Source organism: Zonotrichia albicollis, chromosome 5 (genome assembly GCF_047830755.1).
Source record: "Zonotrichia albicollis isolate bZonAlb1 chromosome 5, bZonAlb1.hap1, whole genome shotgun sequence".
Lineage (NCBI taxonomy): Eukaryota > Metazoa > Chordata > Aves > Passeriformes > Passerellidae > Zonotrichia > Zonotrichia albicollis.
The window spans coordinates 52,177,390-52,194,535 of record NC_133823.1 but is presented as its reverse complement, the minus strand read 5'-3'; the positions used below and the strand labels follow the sequence as shown (position 1 = coordinate 52,194,535).

General features: G+C 38.7%; 1 protein-coding gene across 3 annotated transcripts in view; it reads left to right on the top strand.

Moving 5' to 3' along the window:
- Positions 1 to 13,213, top strand: part of TBC1D14 (TBC1 domain family member 14) — a 61,366-nt gene extending 48,153 nt beyond the window's left edge. For all 3 annotated transcript variants that reach the window (XM_074541715.1, XM_074541716.1, XM_074541717.1), the window contains 4 exons: positions 482 to 610; positions 3,490 to 3,599; positions 11,446 to 11,704; positions 12,927 to 13,213. In XM_074541715.1, coding sequence (XP_074397816.1) covers positions 482 to 610; positions 3,490 to 3,599; positions 11,446 to 11,704; positions 12,927 to 12,992 — 564 coding nt within the window. In that variant the 3' untranslated portion in view covers positions 12,993 to 13,213. The remainder of the gene's footprint in view (positions 1 to 481; positions 611 to 3,489; positions 3,600 to 11,445; positions 11,705 to 12,926) is intronic.
- Positions 13,214 to 17,146: the final 3,933 nt, after the last annotated feature.

The window sequence follows — 17,146 nt, the reverse complement described above, 5'->3', positions numbered from 1 at the left end:
AGGGAACAATATCAATAAAACAAGAGTATAGTCTTAGAATGGTTTTGTTTATCAAATGACTCAGTTTTTAACTGCTGGTAATTTATTGAAAAACAAAAGTACAGGCTTTGTCTCTAGCATTCGAGTTCAGCTTTCCTCAAATAAGGATCTGGATGACCCATTCCTGGGAGAAAATGGATTACTTTGAAACACCGAATTGTTAAAAATAAAATCTTTATTCTGTATATTTGAAAATGTTGTCAACCAAGCCTATCCTAGGAGTTCAACTTGGAGCCTTTGAAAGAAGACAACATGGGAATTGTTGGCTTCCATGCACTGAACATGTGATATCAAGGGGCATGTGGGTTAAAATGTCCTACTTTTCTGAACATTTCTCAAGATGCAGCAGCTCAGTGAGTGCATCAAATACTAGTGAACATGAGGAAAAATGAGGCAATATAGTAAAATTACTGCTAGAGAGTAACTCTTCTCCTTTCTTCAGGTGCAGGGCATGTCGTTCATAGCAGCTGTATTGATCTTGAACTTGGATACTGCAGATGCCTTCATTGCTTTTTCTAACCTTTTAAATAAGCCCTGTCAGATGGCATTTTTCCGTGTGGACCATGGCCTTGTAAGTATGCAAAAAACCTGTAATCAACATGCTGTGGATAATTAAAGGGAAAGTTTAAGAAAAGTTTAAAAAAATAAAAAGTTATTATTTCAGTGGCTTGGAAAAGAAGTCAGAATTTATTTTAAATCAACACACTTTATTAAAAAAAAACCAACACACATATGCAGAATCTCTCAAAAAAGTCAACCCAAAGATCACCCTATCAACCTTTTTGAAAAAGACGTGAATGAAATTGTTGAGTAGCTATTTTATGATGCTCAGAGAATAGTTAAGAGAATATTACTGTAGGTGGTTCTCAACAATGCTGCAGTTGAAAGCTGAAAGCACCTTAATGAGTGTCTTGAAAGCACTTTTTATCAGAGGCTAATAGGTTGCTAAAAACAGACTGTTGCAGGGAGAACCAGGTTTTCCATATCCCTGTAGCAGCTGTGTTTGAGTCCCACAGGCTGCTTTTCAGAGAAAGAAACCTCTCACCTCCCAAGTTTTCACTGGGAGCTGATTCCCTTATTTTTTTAGAGTCTCTAAATTCCACTAGCAAAATAAGACACAGCTCCTCAGATGTGGTTTTAATTTACTTTAAAGGTACTTTTGGGTAGAGTATATGGCATTCTGTATTTCATTCTCACCTCTTAGCCCTATGAAAATAGGATCTGCCTCTTAAAGAGTTCAAATGCAAGAGAATGAATGATGACAACAGTTACTGTTGTGGTTTAAAAACTAGACAATAGAAATCTTATCAGTATTCCTGCTGGAAAAGTATTCCCTGTTCAGTTTCTGAATTTTGTCAGTTGTAAGTACCATGGGAAAATGTGCCACAAGGCAGCAGCATTGCTAGGAGCAGTATCAGCTATCTCCATTACAGTACTTGGAAAAGGAGGACATGCTCGTGCATTCAGTGTGGAAATATGGTTTTTGTGAAGATGGTTTTGGAATTGAATTGGATAGAATTAGATAAATATTTTTTTAGCTGAGCTAGTGGAGTTTGCAATTCTTTCAGATAATGCTGTTCAGTTCTGTTAGGCTGGCCAAATAGGGATATGGGATAACTGTGTGCTTACAGAGGGCAGAGATGGTGGTACATGAAATATTAATGTCCTGAAATCAAATCCATGATTTAACCACACAAAGGAAATGTCATCTAATATTTCAAAGGCACTAGTGACACCTGAGTGAGACAGTTTTTGCTTTCTGTGATGAACATACTGATCTACAGTCTACCGTCATCTATTTGTGTCAGCCTTATAAGCAAATGCTGATTTTTTTTAATAGTAAATTAACCAAAAATAATACCATTGTAAGTTAGTTGTGTGAATAATATTAATTTATGCAGGTTTGTCTTGACTTCTTTTGTTGGTTAATTTTATTAAACAGTATTTTTTTTATTACCACTAAAAGGAAGTCTTGCTGAATGTTGATTTGATCAAAATACTGCTTGTACTGCTGCCCACATTTCCATCAATAGAAGTGACTGAAGCAGTTATGTGTAAGGTCCTGCCTCTGCAGTACTTCTGAGTGTAGGAACTTCAGTGCAAGTGTCCTATAGTGGTGCCAGCAGATTCTTTTGAAAGTAGCACTGTCTGATGCATTACCTGATTCCTTCTTTATACTCACAGGTCTCATAGGTGCTTGGATTTCATGCATTTAAAAATCCACACTGGGGAGCTGTTTCAGGGGTACAGTTCTCTAAACTGGGTTCCTGGATTTCTGGTATCTTGTTTGACATGAAGCTGTTTCTCTGTAACTGAAGTTTCAGAGATTCCAGTAGTTTCAGTTATTTCTCTAGCATGCACCCATCTCTGACTGAAAGCCTTGTAGTGACTACCAGGCTGAGGTGTTTATTTGTCACTGTTAATGAAAGTAGTCCATCATCTGTCATTCAGAGGAAATGGGAAATACTTCTGTAAAGACATTAAAAAAACCTGGGAGATAAAGTTTCCAATAAGATCCCTTTTCTCTTTACTGTCATGATGTTTTGGGGAAAAGTATGCTGTTGCAAGTCATCCTTTGAAGAAATCACAGCCTTTCTTTGTTGCTGTTATTGGGATTTGTATTACTGAATCATTCAAGGACTTTGCTTAGCTTTCCTCCCTATAGTGTTAGGGACAGTGATTAAATAATCTTTTGGTTTTGACTCTTGCTTGAATTGGAAGATATTTTAAACATGTTTTCTGTTAATAAATTTGACTAAATACTTGAATTCTAAAATAGCATAAAAGTCTTTGTGTTAAAAACAATGAAGTTGAGGGGTTATGATGTCAGAGAGTTACAAACTGTTTCTCTTGCATAGATGTTTTGTCCCAGTCTTTGAATTTTTTTGTGTTAAACTCGTATCTTCCTTTTTGCAAAAGAAATGCCTATTATCTAAATGTAGAATGTATGGTGTTATGTTGGTATTAGACTATTAGAATAGCTCTGCTATTAGATTAGATTGTGAATTATGACTGGAATATACTGGACTCTTCACTGTTGCTGTGGCATATTAACATTATTTTAGTTTTGTATTTCATTATGTTCCGTTGGGTCTTGGATTTTATTCAGTACAATATTAAATTACTGCCACAAGCATAAAACACCATTCTGTTATAATTATTTTGAGAAATCAGCCAAAAACTTCCCTCCTGCTGCTATTTTTCTTTCCAAAGGAAGCTGGCCAAGACCCAAAGAAATTGTTACATTGTTTAGTATAAGGATCATGTATAGAGTGGATCTTAAACTCTTAGTGCTTGCTGATGCTGCCTTTTATGTAAATGCTTAGCTGTTTACAGTATCATGTAATTCATTGATCCTATTTTTGAGGGGTGTTAATCCTACAACAGATAATACATTTAAGCTTATTAATAACACAGCTAACTGCTTTTCTCCCTGTTATATTTTCCCAGATGTTGACTTACTTTGCTGCATTTGAGGTATTCTTTGAAGAGAATCTGCCAAAGTTATTTGCCCACTTCAAAAAAAATAACTTAACTCCAGACATCTATCTAATTGATTGGTAAGACTTGAAAGAGTAATTACTAATTTGAGTGGTATACAGCTCCATGTCAGTGTTCATGACAGAAATGGGAACATTCTTACCTGGTTTAATTTTGTTCTAAGACAGAGGCTTTATTTTTTGTTCAGTACTTGAGTTGTCAATCCAAATCATTCCCACTTACTTCTGTGATGTTTAACATTTGCCTAACCTTTATTACTGTACTTGTGTTAAGTTGGAAGCTTGTTTTGAAATAATGCTGACCTTCTGAGAAAATTTGTCTGTTGCATGTGCAGGTGTGTACCAGGGCTGTCTATTCAGAAAATATTTCCAGGCTTGCATTTGAAATGTGTACTTTGTCCTGCACAGATTAGGAAAAGTGTAATTAAAATGTGTCCATACAACATAAAACTCAAAGCTACAGAAAAGCTATACTTAGCAGATGGGCAATTAGAGTCTTTTTATTAGATGAAACTGTCTTTCCTTTAAGTTCTAGTATAGTCAGAATATTTTCCTTAGAGAGGGACAAAGATCTTATTTGCACTTCTGCCAAATTTCAGTGAGGTATTATGCACTCCAAATTGAGCACTTGGATTTATACCTATCAGACCTTGGTTTGGGGCAGTTAAAAAGTTTCTTTTCAGAAAGACTTCATTGTCAGTTTTGGGATGACATGAAAGATTTTTTGTGAAAAATGGATTTGCCCTTACTTTGCTGACAGTTTCTTCTGTTGTCAGGTGTCTGACAAATACCTTAAGTAAGAGAATAAATTCCCAGTGGTAACATTGGGATTTTTTCCCTGAGATTAATGAGCTGTTCTTCTGGAACAGCTTATTATTCTGGAAAATATTTGTAGTGTTAATGTGATTTTACCTGAACATCTTTGGCAATACCATGATATTTAAGACCAGTCTTTTTTTTCCCTGCAGATGCAGGAAAGCTCTTCTTGTTGTCCTTAATGTCCTTTGGTTGGTTCAGCTCCATCCAAATGGACTTCTTGCGCTGCCTTTGCTTGATTTGCATGGTTTGTATGAGGGTGGTGTAACCCTCTGTGCAATAGGCATATACAAACCATGGGCTTTGTGATTTGCCCGTTACACTGGGATTAAACTTTAATGCATCATGTGTAGGGGAATTGTTGGGGATTGTAATGAACAGGCTCATTTCTCCCAACATTTAATGGGAGAAATACCATGGGAAAACTGACAGTATTAAACTGAAGTAGATCTGTGCACAGAGAATAGAAAAAGTACTAGGATAAGACAGAAGGGAAGAAAGAGAGCAGAGGCTGGTGTGTTCAGTGATAAGAGGAAAGATGTTGAAATTGTACCTCTCAGTGTTGTGAAAGCCTGTGTGTGGAGAAAGCAATTGAATAAAAGGGACATCAGAATAAGATGACTGTAAACATCCATGTGGGAGAGTAACTGGATAAACAACACTGAATTCACCAGGTTATTGGATTTTTAATGGACAATAATGTCAATAGCAGTCCAGAAATTATCTCAGCCTGTTACATGACAAGGATAGTCACCTTACCAGCAGGGACACAGACTAGGCAGAGATATTTAATGCTGTCTTCACTTTGGTTTTTAACAATGATGATGATGTGCTTTGGGGGTCCCAGAGCCCTGAGCTGGAAGGCCATGGCTGTGAGGATGATAGACTTCCATTCGACCCTGAACTTGTGGGATTTGCTGCTCCAGCCTGATGGTCTATGGGGCCTGATGGGATTGATCCAAGAGCTGGCAGATATCATAATGAGATCTCTGTCAATGATTTTTGAACAGTCTTGGGAATCTGGAGAGGTTCTGTTTGTCTGGAAGCTGGCAAACATTGTCCTGATTTGCAGGAAGGCTGTCTCTGGAAATAAAAGGCCTGTCAGAGTCACTACAGTAACTGGTAAAATTATGGAGCCATAAGGTTATTCTGGAACATATTGAAAGACACCTGGAGGATAGCACAGCCAGCTGTGCTTTCATGAGGTGAAAGCCCTGCTTCACAAACTTAATTTCCTTTTATGACAAGGTTACTCCCCTAGTTGGGTAGATGTGATATTTTTAGACTTCACTAAAGATTTTGATAGCATCTCACAGTAGCCTCTCCAGATTCTGCAGCTGGGATGGAGCTATCCTGGATGTACAAACAGACTGGGAAGTGAGATGCTGGAAAGCAGCACCACAGAAAGGGACCTGGGGGTCCTGGTCAGTGGCAAGTTGAATGTGAATCAGCCAGGAAGGCCAGCCCTGTCCTGAAGGCATCAGGCACAGCATGGCCAGCCAGGCCAGGGAGGGATTGTCCTGCTTTGCTCTGCACTGGGACAGCCTCACCTTGAGCCCTGAGGGCAGTTTGGGGCACTGCAATGTAAAAACCATAGTTTGCTATTAGAGAGTGTGCAAAGGAGAGCACTAAGGATGGTGAATGGCTTTAGAGGAAGCTCTGTGAGGAGCAGCTGAGGTCACTTGGTCTGTTTGGCCTGGAGGATACCTCACTGCAGTTACAGCTTCTCTGTGAGGAGAAGAGGAGGGGCAGGCACTGATCTCTTCTCTGTGGCAACAGTGCATGAAGCTGTGAAATTCAAACTAAATATTAGGAAAAGATTCTTCTTCCCAGAGGGTGGCTGGGCACTGGCACAGGCTCCCCAGGAAGGTGGTCAGAGCACCAAGCCTGGCAGAGTTCAAGAAGCTTTCAGACAGTGCTCCAGGCACATGATGTGATCCTCCAGGTGGCTCCTGTGCAGGACCAGGAACTGGACTCAATAATCTTTGTGGGTCCTTTCCAACTCAGGGTATTCTGTGATAGAATGGATTACTAATTGAATATGATGCTGTCATAAATAAGGTGATTGCTGTGTAGGAGGAACTAAAATTGAGCATCCTCATGGTACAGGCATGTTGATGTCATGCTATTGTTTAACTTTGCATTGTAAAGAAGCAATCCTAAGAAACAGTAGCAGAAATTAGAGATTTTGAAAAAAATGCTGTTTTGATAGGAGATTGAAGGTTTACATTCCCTTCAGTAATTTTGTTTTGATAGAATACTCTTTATTTATATTTATATTTTTTGAGTAAACACGTGATTAGTTGTTTTCTCTTAGTACATATATAGGGAAAAAACCCAACACAAAACCAAAACAAACCAAAATGAAAAATGACTGACTTGTGAGTGAAGAACTGAAGTGATGACGTCTGTGTTGAAGTGCTGTTGAAGTCTTGAGGCATATCAGGTCCCCTTTTGTTACCTCTGTGGTGTCAAGAGCACTTGAAAGAGAAGTCAGTGGGGAGTGGCTGTGGATGATGCTTCTCAAGGTCTTTGCATCAGTGAACTAATAATTAACATTTCTTGCTGACTACCTGCATCCATATTCAAGCTGTTTATTTTAATTCCAAGGACGATTTACTGTGTTCCTTCCCATCCCTAGAGAGTTACAGCACTGATCATGCACAGCAATGTAGGCTCTTTGAGATAGACCTGCCCAATACTGTATTAAACTTTTTCACACTTGTCTTGAACTACACAGCTCATACCGCTCTGTCTTGGATTTTATTAGACTGTAAAGGTTGTATGTGTGTAAAACTTACATATTTTACTTAAATATATGTGTAAAAATATTTGTGTGTGTGTGTGTCCTGTAGAAAGCAGATTTAGATTTTTTTTTATTTAAATTGCCACTAAGAGTGTGGCTGCAGTGTATTTAAAGTCAGGGAAGAGTATGGTACAGCATTGTTTTGAGTAGGCAGACCTTTTGCATGTAGGTAAAAATCTCTGTGAAACAGCCTTGCTCTGACATTACTTTTCTTTAAATGAACATTTGTTCTGAGTTCCAAAGGGGATGCCTGCTGTTATTCCGGTGGCTGGTGTGGTTACTGTGCAGGCATGTGTGCAGTAAATCTCTGCTGCTGCCAGCTCTGGGAGGCTCCAGTAGCCAGTGCTGCACACACCAGTTGCTGGGAAACCTTCCTGCTCCTTCCACGATTAAAATGGAGACAACTAGTCTGCTTTGTGCTTCTTCCTGTCACCTATGCTGCAGGGAACAGCAGTAAAATTGGTGTGCTTAAATCATTTTTGAAGAGATATGTTCCAAGAAAAGGAAATGCTGTAGGTGGACCCAGCTGTGCAGATTTTCTTGGAGCTGGTAGAGGACTTAGGGAGGAAAGCCTCCCTGCCAGTTTAGTTCCACTGCTGCCTTCTATGATGGGAAAACTCCAAGAGCTGAGTAGTTTAATTAAAGGTACTGTGACATGATTATTGGGGATGCCACAGGTGAGGCATCTCATTTAAAAAGGACCCATGTGCTCTAAGCCTAAACTCCAACTGATAAATCTTGTAGAAAGAATTCAAAAACTATACAGGGTTTTGCTTTTTTTTGGTAAGTGTAAAGAGGATCAAAAAAAGCCATAAAGAACAATGTGGAGTCAGGTTCACAAAGAACAGAGGGGAAATAGTGTGTCTGAATAGCCCAGTTTTGGCCTCTCACTCTGTCAGCTGATGTTCTGCAGGCTCCTGTGAGCAGAGTGGAATGTGGATTTGCCAGGGACACATGGTCTATTTATGGCCTGCTGCTGCTATGCAAACACCTCTTTATCCCTACTCAGGAAAATTATTTTGGCAATAATTATAGCCAAGGGCTGTGTTTGTACTGATGGATTGATCAGTGTTCTTTAGTATTACATGGAGTGTGATTGTGCTCCCTGAACACAAAGTTTCTATTGACACCATGTGCTTGTTAGGATAGAGGTCCAGGCCACTTTGTGTGGCCATTTTTGGTGGGCACTTCCAGTAAAGTATGTATAAGTTTGTTTTCTGTTACTTTGAGAAAAGCATGTCTGTGCCCCCCAGAAAATGCTCTCTTGCAGTCAGCATTTAATTTATTTTCCAAATAAGAAATGAAATAAACACTTGTACTGTTTTTTAGACTGTAATGATTTTTAAATTTACAGACATGGGAAAGGAATGTGTAGTGCAAGAATACATAAGATCTGATTTGCATCAATGCTGTGTGTGAATTGCCCATCCAAAATCTGTCCTACCTGTCTGCATTGCTCTTGCTGGTATCTTATAAAGACTTTTTAATTAGAAAGAAAAGAGAAAAAGGGAAGGGAGGAAGAAGAAGCAAAGGGAAGAAGGATGGAACTTATGATTATCATGGTAGCAGTGCTTTGCTTTCTTGATGACTTTATGGTCATATGCTTTTGCTGTGAGCAGCAAACCAGCCAGGACTACATCTACCTCAAAGTACACTTTCATCAGAAACAGGGCCAGGGAGGAGCAGGATCCTCTGGTGCTTCTGCTCTTCCTCTTCCAACCAGAGAAAGGCCAGGAGCCTGCATTGCTCTGACACTGGACATCTCTGTGTGAGTTTGGCTGTGTTGTCTGCACCTGTGACACAGAGTTGCAGGAGAGCTGCAGACAGAAGTCACCCTGCAGTACAGTGGCAGCAGGTCATGTGCAAGGAGTGTGCCAGTGCTGCTGGAAGATGCTGCTGGAACTGCCTCAGTCTGGCAGCTGCTTTATTACCCCTGTAAATTCCAGCAGAGTTTCAACCAGTAGCTCAGATGTCTAATAAAAATGTCTTTCAGTAGGAAATGTTTGAAAGGATGAAATGCTATATCTGTTCTAGGAATCTAAGCAGTGATTCCTACTAGCCATTCACTGGTTATTCTAGGGGGCCCAGTCTCTGCTGTTAGGTCTTGATGCATCAATTCCATGCAGATATTAATGAAAGGTAATTGTCTTGTTAAGTTCCTGCAAATGGCACTTCTTCCAAATTATGAAGAGCTCAATGGCAAATACCTGACTTGATGTGACAGCTTTTTTGATGCGAGTAAATCCTTTCATACAAAAGAAGTGTTCTCATAAATAGTTCTGTCTTTTGACAGTTAATTTTCTGCATAGTTGGAGATTTAATACAAATGGGTTATTCAGGTTAGGCCTGAATCATGACAGAATAATTGCTTTTGTGAATAACAACGGGTCTGTAAAGTTGGCATTGTTACTTATCTTTAACCAGGACTTGTTTCTGGCTGCAGTAGTGTTTCCCTGCTACTTGGTGACCAGGAAAGGACTCAGCTGAATTGCTTCCTATTACTCTGTTACTTTTAAATTGAAAACCTGTTTCTGTTTCCTCTGTGTGTGTGTGTACAGACAAAAGTCTTAATTCTGCCATGTAGCTATTCTGTGGCAGTACTGTTTTATATGGTCTGTGACTGTTCAGAAAGATTGAAAGAGTGTATAAAGTAAATGAAGTCTGCAGTGCAGGACCAGCCAGTAACCCAGAGAAAGAGTTTGTCATGCTCCTCTTATGCCTTCATGTATGTGTGATGAACAAGTGTCTGGCTTTTTCATCCCAGATCTATACTTCTTGTTTGTTTTATAATTCTGACTTAGCTTTTTGGAGAGCAGGATTTAAAATGTTTCCACTTGTTATAAGAAGATTGCAATGAGATGTAAAAATAGGAAAACCAGTATAATCCTAAGGATCTTAAACCTTCAATTCACTTGTCACCCAAATTTGTACAAATGTTAGTTTCATCAGGATGTTAATCAAATTAATATCTTTTCTCTTTTTTCTAAAGTGTGGTGATTCATGCAGAAGCCATATACTTAACAACACATCATTCAAATAAATTTTTATATAGTAAAAAGCAGATAAAGCAGAAAACCTTTGATTATTAGACTTTGCTGTGAAAACACATAACTTCATATTCTATACCTACACATATATATATGTGTGTGTGTATATATCTGTTCCATTTTATCTTTTTAATGCGAATCCTAATTTCCCAAATAAAAAATTGGAGGGGATAGAGGGTAGCTTTAAACACGTGAACACTACTGTTCAATTCAGCATACTTGAAAAGGAGTTTTTTGTTAAAAGCTTTGGAAAGGTTTGATTGAAATTTGAGCCTTTGCTGACCTCTGCTGGGGAGATAATTCTTTGCAGCTTTACAGAGAATTTTGTGCAGTGCATCTGTGGAAAAGTTATTTCTGAATTCTGAAGGATAAAACTCCCGTAACTCTTTCTCCTTATATACTGTAAAATGATTCCAGGAAATGATTCTCATCACGTGCTGTCAGGTCATTGTTGGCAGCAATGCTCCTGCTGTGCTGTGCAGTGAGATGTTGGATAAAGGAGAGAGGAGGGAGCAGCTTCTTGTTTCTGGCTGCAAGGCTGTCAGCATTTTGGTGAGGGAAGAAATGTGCTCATGCTCACTAATGAGAGTAGAGTTTTAGCAACTGGGATGAAGCTGTTGCTTCTGGTATTACCCTTTCTCTTTGGGAATCACATCTGCACAGGCACACTGAGCCACCATCTTATCACCACTACCTGCACTTCTCTGGACATCCTGCCCTGCTTGTTTCTCTCAACTCAAGGGAGTTCAGGCTGATCCTTCCTCCAAAACTCATGCTAATATTACTTTGCCTGTCAATCAAGCCTGAAACACAAGAGTTAATTTTACTCATCTCCTTTATCTGAACCACCAAATGCCCATTGCAGTTTGTCTTAAAGTTCAGCTTTTTGAGTTTTTGCAACTAAAACTGCATCAATTCTCAGCTCTGAAGGCGTGCTTAAATAGGCCTTTGATTATAGCTGTGGTCATCACATGCCCATTGTAAAACCATGTATATTGTTTCTTCTGGTATGATCCAAGAAAATCCAACTTAGAGACCATGCTTTAATAGTTGTACAATTTTCTATTGTTTCATGGATTGGTGTGCTGCAACTAACAGAAGTACTCCTGATATATAAAAGGGATGTTCAATGACAAATATTTGAGAAGCCTCAAACTTACTGATGATTGGTGTGTGTATTTCTGTGAGTATCCAAGACTTCTTGTCTAATAAGTGAAAATTTTGTTCTGCCTTTCAGGATATTCACATTGTACAGCAAATCTTTGCCACTAGACTTGGCTTGTCGTGTCTGGGATGTGTTCTGCCGTGATGGAGAAGAGTTCTTATTCCGTACTGCGCTGGGAATACTCAAACTTTTTGAAGATATTTTGACCAAAATGGACTTCATTCATATAGCTCAGTTTTTAACAAAGCTACCAGAGGACTTGCCTTCAGAAGAATTCTTCACATCTATAGCTGCCATTCAGATGCAAAGTAGAAACAAAAAATGGGCTCAGGTAAAGAGGATGCCAGTCTTTGTTAACTGATGATTTTGCTTTACTCATGAAAATGGGGTTTGGCAACATCTGGAAGAACGTTTCAGCAGAGCTAGTGCTTGATTTTATGGGTAGGTAGGACTGTGAAGCTCACTCCATGCTCTTGGCATACATGGAGATGAGTGGATTCCCTCAGTTTAATCTCCTCTGGAAAGGGAGAGTCAGCCAACATTCAAATTGAAATATTGAGTGAAATTTATGAAGTAAAAAGTCAGACAACTTTGAAATTTTTTTAATTACAAAGGCTGCTAGCAGCATTACAACTTGATACTTAAAAGCAGATATCCACTCTTTGGGAGAAGTTGTCACATGTTGTCATATGATAATACAATCATTCTAATCTTCTTGAAGAGCTCTACTCTGCCTGATTTGGGCTCTGCAGAAGTGATTGCATTTCTGACTTCTTTATTGGGATTTAGCATGTGATTTCAGAAATTGTTTCATCACTGTAATTTTAACTAAATTTTAGTTTAAAGAAAAAAAGATATGTCATCTGAATTTGGAAATCATTAAGTGGCTGTAGCAGCCATTCATGTTGGAGACTGGAAACACACGTTTTTTTTTCTTTGTTCAAAGCAGCAATACAGCCCACTTTGTGAGTCATTCCACAACAGAGCTCTGCCCATTTTATCCAACTGCTTTTTTGCAGAGAAAATGAAAGGTGGTGTTAAAAGTATGGGCTGGGGCAATTCAGCTGCAACTGGGTGTTTCTGGTTCTCTCCTGGGGTAGCAGTGCCTGTAGATGCTGGGGATTGCCAGTTTTCTCTTCAAGATGAGCATTTTAACCTTCACAGCAGGAGTGGCTCCACAGGTTTTTCAGTTGTCTCACCTTCCTTGAACATGCCATGTGTGCATGAGGATTGCATTCCAAATAAATTGCCAGCCTGCTGCTGTTTCCCTTGGGGTGAAGGAGAGATAAGGGTGCTGTTCTGCCAAGAACCCCAGATGAGGCTTCAAAAGTGTGTGTTGGGGGAGATGGAGTCTAAACCTTTGAATCTGCTTCTGTGCACCGTGTCACAAGGACTTACAGGAGAGGTCTCTTGCAGGGGAGAAGTTTTCTAAATTTAATTACATTAAATAGTTAAAGTAGTGTTGCTTAGACATAATTAGAAGCTATTCAGAATGAATTATTATTTTTTAAAATCTAATGCTTTTCTTCTCTCTCATGTCCTGAAATGTCTAGATACTGGCTGCTCTGCAGAAAGATAACCGGGAGATGGAGAAAGGAAGTCCTTCGCTGAAGCGCTAACGTTGGGTTCGCCCCCAGTGGCTCCCAGGAAAAGAGCTAAAGTGGCAGAAGTATTGATTACTGTTTGACATGTATGAGCCTGCACATCAAAGTGTTAGTTCAGAGTTACATTTAGTAGTAGAATAGCCTTAAGGGGGAGAGAAGAAAATTGAGGAGGAGGAGTGAAAAAAAAAAAAAACAAGAAGAAAGGAAATTAGGGGATAAACCCCTTATAAATTAAACCTAGGCTTAGCCTTAAACTTTCAGTGGTATGCGCATATGCTGTGGAGAGCATTACACATTCTGTACTTCTGATGAGTGCAGTGAAACAAAATAACATCAAGGGTTTGGGGGTTTTCTAATTTTTTTTCTTAGATGTTTTAAACAACTGGACATTCAGCAATGTTGGTTGCTTTGACAGCTATTCCCGTTCCATTCTTAGGCAGGATATATTTCCAATACCTGTAACAGTAGCTGGATCTGGATTTTAGATAACTGGTGCTTGAATTCTAAATGATGTAAGGACCATTTCTTTAGAATTGCTTCTGATTTTATAGGATGTGGGTCCCATTTACCAAAGAAATCATGTAGACGTAGAACTACATTACTTTCTTTAATAAGAAAAAGTTAAGTAGAAAGTAAGCTTGGAAGAGAAGTCAAACTAGCAGTGCAAAACTAATTATTCTTCAAGATGCCTTGGAAATTTATTTTCCAATCTGGATGCATATGGAGGAAATTCCATTCATCAGACTAGATTCTAAACTCACCAAGAGGGTTCTGATATTAAGGTGGTATAATTTCCCAATTGTGCTTTCTTTCCTCTGTTGAAAGCCAAGGTCACATACCACTAAATGCATGTTTCCATGCATGTGTCCCTCTCCTGGGGCACTGCTGTTTCACAATGTTCTTCACAACCTTACTGTGTGCCATGTGTCCAGTCATGGAGATAGAACTGGGCTTAGCAGATGAACTGAGAAATGGTTAAAACAGATTTTGGTAGATCCTTTGAACCAAGCTTTGCTCACTGGCAGAACTAAGGAGAAAAGGTTGTAGGGGAGCTGTTAATATTTGCCAGTGTTGCTGCTGAAAAGCAAAGGTTTTGTGGAATCTCCTGAAGCTGCTGCCACAGTGGGAAAGTTATGTGGAACAGATCCACAAGTGACAGGTGAAAGAAGTTTATTGGGACATGTGCCAGGCACCATCAGGATAAGTACAAGCTGTCGTGTCTGAGCGTTTTATCGGACCTCTGATACATGAGGCAAGTTACAGCAGCCATTACAGAAACTCCTCATAGATTGTAGATCCTCTCTGCATTCAGGTGAATGTTGAAGGGCAAATCATGAGTGCCTCTGATTTACAAGAATGTTTATTGCATAGTGTGTAGTGTAAAACCTATTTTATGCTAATGGTGATCATTGAAAAGGGAAAGGTAACTGAAGCAATATTTGTGTTAACTGTGAACAGGCATTACTAAATCCTCCAGCTGTACGGTCAGCAGTTTCCCAGTGCTCTTCAACTGCTTTATGCTGATTATTTTGGCATTGTCTGAATAAAACCAAGAAGAATAGTTGCACACTGCTCAACTCAATATACAATGTAAAGGACTGTGGGACATAATCAAAACACTGTCCTTTGGTACAGACATTATTTCTATGAGGGATAATTTGATTGTAATAGTAAGAAGAGTGAGAACAAGATTCCCTGGTAAGTGAGGACTCATAATCATTTTGAAAGATGTGTAATGCAAATACAGCCTGCAAGTCCGATACCTCATTGACCTCTTCTCCTGTCCACTTTGTGTAGCTGGTGTAATGGATGTGGTTTTTGTTGGTCATCTTAATTCCACCACAAGCCGTCACCTCAGTCATCACTTACTGAAAATAGACATTAAGATGTGATAGGAAACATGTTAATTCACTCAGAATTTGTACAGAATTTGTCCTCCAGTGACTGGTACTTGTATGCTCCATTGCTTTGAAGTGCAATAGAAAGCAGGAAGGTCAGTAAGTGTTTTTTAATATCACTTTTTCTATTCCTACAACAAATCTGCCTTTCCATGAAGAATACGAGAGGCCTACCATCCAAACATTTGCACTATGCTTTTAAACGGTTTATGGAACACAGAGATCACTTTTTCCTCAAGATACATGTTTAGGTGGTACTGTAACTGGCTTTGTGATTTAAGTCTTCATTGCAACTACATTTGTATTTTCTTTTAAAGCAAGTCTACAAGTGTGGCTCATTTGTTTGGTTAAAAAAGCAGTTTTTAGCTACTAGGTATCTTGGCAGCCATCACAGCCTGTTCTTTTTCTCTTCTCAATAAGATGTTGAATGTAACAGTGACAGTGGGCATAGTTGTGGGGAAAAGGCCTGCTGCAGCACTTGTGCACTGTTTGTTACTTGCAAATGTAATTACTTTGTTTTGTGATTTGATCTGTTCTTAGAAGCTGTATATATTTTCTAAATGATTTCTTTGTGTATATAAGGTATGTTCTTTAATGAAGAAACAGCAATGCAATAAGGAGCTTTGCACAGTTTATTTTCAAACAAAATACATGTGAAAAAAAATCACCTGCCTAAACATGCAATTATTTCAACTTCTCAATTACTTGATTTGAAGGTAATGCTTGAATTTTGATAAAAACAGAGTTGAGTCGTAATGGCATAGAATTTGTTGCCACTGAGCTTTTCAAGTTTCTTGCAGTGTACCAAATCTCTTAATTAGCTAATGCAGAAATCTTCTCTAAGAAATTCAGGGAATTGCATTATAAAATTGACAATTTTATTGTTCAGGTACTTGAACGTATCTGTAACAAGATGCATGAGATCTTCTTTCATGGAGAAAATGTCCCCATCAAGCAAACTTTCTTTTCTTCATGGGTGTAAAGAAAAACGGATCTGCTGCAATACATGAAAAGTACCACTGTATGTGCAGTAGATCAGAGAAACCAGAAAACTCCAGCCAGGTTTGGGATCCTTTACAATCTGCACTTTATAATAAAGCAGTTTTGCAACTTCGATCTGCAATCAATCAGTAATAGTATTTCATTTAGTAAACAATTTCATTTGGGAAAAAAGGTACCTTGTAACAGCTTCTTTTTGAATGTTTTAAAACAAGAATGATATATAGAGGTGTTGGTACATCTCCTGTACATCATGTTTAAATTGGGTTATGTAGTTACCACATTTGTTTTGTTTAGATATATGTATCAAACTGGAACTTTTTTCAACTGTAAATATATGGTTTTGTTAAATAAAGTCATATAAAGTTATCTTAATCAACTGTTGTCAGTTTAATTCAGATATTAAAAATTCCAGTACTAGTCTTTTTCTTCACAGGTGGATTTAGCAATTTTTGTCTGTTCAACAAGAGGACTTTGGGCTCTTTGTTAATTGAAGGTAGAGGACTTTTTTCTGATGCTTTGAAGTTCTCATGTTGAAATACCTGTTAAATACCCTGAGACATTTAGAAAATCTGATACTTACTGTGCCTGCGGTTTTATCCCTTTTCATACATCTTTCTCTGGATTAGGCCTGAGGTCTGATAAATGTATTATGAAAAATAGTTGTAAATAAATCTTTATGTATTTTCAGAGTTCAGGAATGCTTAAATACCTCATCCCAGCTTTGCTTCAAAAGAAATCTTAGTTTTTTGCAAGTTTCATAATCACAAAGCATTTTTGTGCTCAAGTTAAGTCAGTGTTGTTTTACTTCTGACATAGGCATAACTTCAGAACTTAAAGTGGAGAAGCTTCCTGTTGCAGAAATGAAAAGAGTTTGAAGGATCAAATAAAAGGGGAGAGAACTCTGGCAGTACCTGTGCACCAAGGGTATGTGCAGAACCCAGGCAAAGCCTTGGCTGCCATGGCTCTGGTTGGTCCAGCAAGCAGCTGTCCCACTTCCTTCCACTGCACTATCTCCGGATGGGCAGAAGTGGAATGTGACATCAGATTTGTTCTCTCTAACACCGATTTGATACTGCAAGAGATTTATAATGGATCTGTTACGGGAGTTGCACACATTTGTTCAAAACTAGATTTACTTTGTTATCCCAAATAATAACTTCAAGTTTCTTCAGCCATGCTCAGCAAGGAAGGAGGAATTTGCTTTCTGGCTTTTCATCTGAACTCCCCTACAAGCAGGGGTCAGCCCAGCATAGTGACATTTCTGCATTT